Source organism: Humulus lupulus, chromosome 8 (genome assembly GCF_963169125.1).
Source record: "Humulus lupulus chromosome 8, drHumLupu1.1, whole genome shotgun sequence".
Taxonomy (NCBI): Eukaryota; Viridiplantae; Streptophyta; class Magnoliopsida; order Rosales; family Cannabaceae; genus Humulus; species Humulus lupulus.
In genome coordinates this window covers 113,076,904-113,079,850 of record NC_084800.1, presented here as the reverse complement: position 1 = coordinate 113,079,850, position 2,947 = coordinate 113,076,904, and the positions used below count along the sequence as shown (strand labels likewise).

Genomic DNA, 2,947 nt, shown 5'->3' with positions numbered 1-2,947 from the left:
ATAAAAATAAATAAATTAAATACTAAAAAGCAAAAACAAAATCTAAATATTAAAAATTAAATTAAATCTATTTTTTTTAAAATCACTAAGCATTAAACCTTTTTTTTAGTTGAAATGTAGTGAAATTAAATCTGATAAAGGAATCTAAAATGATTTCACTTTCTTTAGAAAGAAAAACAAATCAGATATCTGTTATATTGCTTTAATAGATTTGAGGGACTATCAAACTTGCCCATAGTTGGTGTGCATATCAAGAATTAATTGCTGCAACCCAAGTGGTTCAAGAGAACCTGAATCATCTTCAAACAAATCTCAAAACTCTTGTTCATCACAGTTGCTAATTACTATAAGAACAGGAACAAAACTCTGAACCAAATACCCAGACCCAAACTCTTGTTCCCATCGACTTCCTCTCCTTCTTCTTCTGCTGCCCAAATATCCAAACCCAAACCCCCGTCGGCCTCAAACCCAGTCGAACCCCAAACCCAGAAAAAAAAATGTGCTTATTCACATCAAACACAAAGGCATATCATCGTTGGTACTAGGGCTTGTGCGTGAAGTCGACGTCGGATCTGCAACTTCGACTAGATGTCTTCATCATCGAGGGGCTACAAAAAACACGATGATGGGAGCAAGTTTTTTGGGTTCGGGATCGATGAGATAGTTGGGCTTTCTGGGTTCGGGGTCGACAGGATGGGGTTTCTTAGGTTTGGAGTCCGCCGTGGATGGGGTTTTCTGAGCCAAGGAGTCTGACGGGATGGGTATTCGGGAAGAAGAAGAGGAGGAGGAAGTAGATGGGAAGAAGAAGTTATTTTTCTTTCTGGGTTTGAGGTCCAACGGGGGTTTGGGTATGGGTATTCAGGAAAAAGAAGAAGTCAATGGGAAGAAGAAGAAGAACGATAGGGAGGAAGAAGAGGAGAAAAAAATAAAAAAATTTGTTTCATTTTTTATATTTTGTTTTTTTATAATAATTTTTTATTAATTTTTTAATGAATTTAATTTTATATTGTTCATTAGATTTTTAAATTGTTTTTAAAAATATTTAATAATTTTTAACTAATTAGAAGGTGATACATAACTAATATTTAATGGTAGGGATTTTGATTATACCAAATGTGAATGTGTAACGAATGGCACTTTTACTGCCAAAATATTTAAATACAACAAAACAAGCTATGGTAGTTTTAGAGTGCACGTGAAATTCTCAAGAGAAAGAATAGATCCCTTACCGATGAATTGGGGGAAGATGAAGTGATAAGGGAACCTCGTTGATTTTTATCTTTTTCGCTGCAAATATGGCCGATTTCACCATCGTAAGATACTTTTGCTCTTTCTTCTTCACTCTTTTAATCTCTTCCTCTTCCCTAACCTTAACCCTAATTGCAAAACCAGTTTCCTCTGCCACTCTCCAATCCAAGCTTTCAGAAAACCCTAATTTTGAACCCCACATTGCCCTAATCGGCGACGCCGAGCTCGTCGATGGTGGCTCCTTTGTCAAATTAACCCGCCCGTCGGTTTCCAGCTCCGGAATTCTTCTCCGTCAGGAACCCTTTAGGTTTGTCCACCCACCGATCTCATTCTCCACGGAATTCACATTCTCGATCTCACCCGGGAAGAGCAAAGGCCTTGCGCTTGTTTTGGTTCCAGGCGATTTCAAGTCCAAATTCTCGGGTCAGGGATCATTTGGGCTTTCTGGGGAGAAACGGTTTTTGGGTGTGGAATTCGACACTGCAATGGATGGTAATGTGGGTGATTTGAATGGAAATCATGTTGGGGTTGATGTGGGTAGCTTTGTATCTGTGGCTGTTGTTAATGTTTCTTCGATGAATTTGGTGCTCAACAATGGAGAAAAGTTGAAATCATGGATCGATTACGACGCGAGTTCGAAGAGACTGGAGGTAAGGTTGGCTAAATTGGGTGAAGCCAGGCCTTACAATCCAATGATGGCTTATGCTATTGATTTGCCGGCAATGTGGGGAGGTGAAGATGTGTTGGTGGGTATAAGCTCGGCGAATGGTGATTCGACACAGATTAGCAGCGTTTATTCTTGGAAGTTTAGCTTAAGAAGTTTCCCTCATTCGATGCATTCACTACCAGCTGATCCTAGAAGCTATTCCAGCGAGCTGAGTGAGAATTCGACTGAGCATCCGAAGCGTGTTTGCCCTTTGGCGATTCTCGGAGGGTTGATTTTTGCAACGGTTTGTGGTGCTTTAATGGCATTTGCAGTGCTCTTTGTATGGGCTGTTGTAGCCAGTAGACACACGGTGTTTCCTACTACTGAAGTTCCTGTTCACCATATGGGCTTCAAGTATGAAAAGGTCGGTGTTGTTGTAGAGAAAAACACTGATGGTGTCAAGAATTAGAAGGTAACAAGGCAAGTATGAAAAGCCCTTTTTTATATTTACGTGGCTAATGTTGTTGTAAGAGTTTTATGCATGTTGGTGGTGTCAATATTAACAATCAACTCTGATGCCATTAACTAGATACTCTCTATTGCGCTTTTTATATCTGTTTTGTGGTTAGCTACCAAGTATGGAAGTTATGTTTCTTCCTCTATTAGTATTGGATGTGCTAGATTAGATTTCTTCAATTACTTTAAAATGTAAGCAAGCTAGCAGACAATGAAAGAAGGAAGAAGGCCTGCTCAGATATAAATATTATATAGTTAATACTCGAGAAGAGACTAAAGTGCCGAATTTTACATATTTACTGAAGATTGGCTGACTTTTGACTTGACTCGAGATCTTTGTTTTATTCTGAATTGCTACATGTGGAAGCCTAAGCCTAAGTAATCTATTTTCTGACTTTTGACCTGACTCGAGAGCTTGATATGTGCAAATCCTTTTTACAAGCATTTTTCTTATTTGTAGAGAAAAAAATTCAATCGGGATGATAAGCATTTTTCATTTTACAATCAATAGCGCCAGGCGCACATGCTTGGTTGGTC

At 38.8% G+C, this 2,947-nt stretch overlaps 1 protein-coding gene across 1 annotated transcript; it reads left to right on the top strand.

Annotated features, from left to right (window-relative positions):
* The first annotated feature begins 1,168 nt into the window (after positions 1–1,168).
* LOC133798332 (L-type lectin-domain containing receptor kinase VIII.2-like) lies at positions 1,169–2,736 on the top strand. Its single transcript, XM_062236571.1, has one exon. It carries the CDS (start codon positions 1,296–1,298, stop codon positions 2,361–2,363), a length of 1,068 nt encoding a protein of 355 aa, XP_062092555.1. The 5' UTR covers positions 1,169–1,295; the 3' UTR covers positions 2,364–2,736.
* The last annotated feature ends 211 nt before the right edge of the window (positions 2,737–2,947 follow it).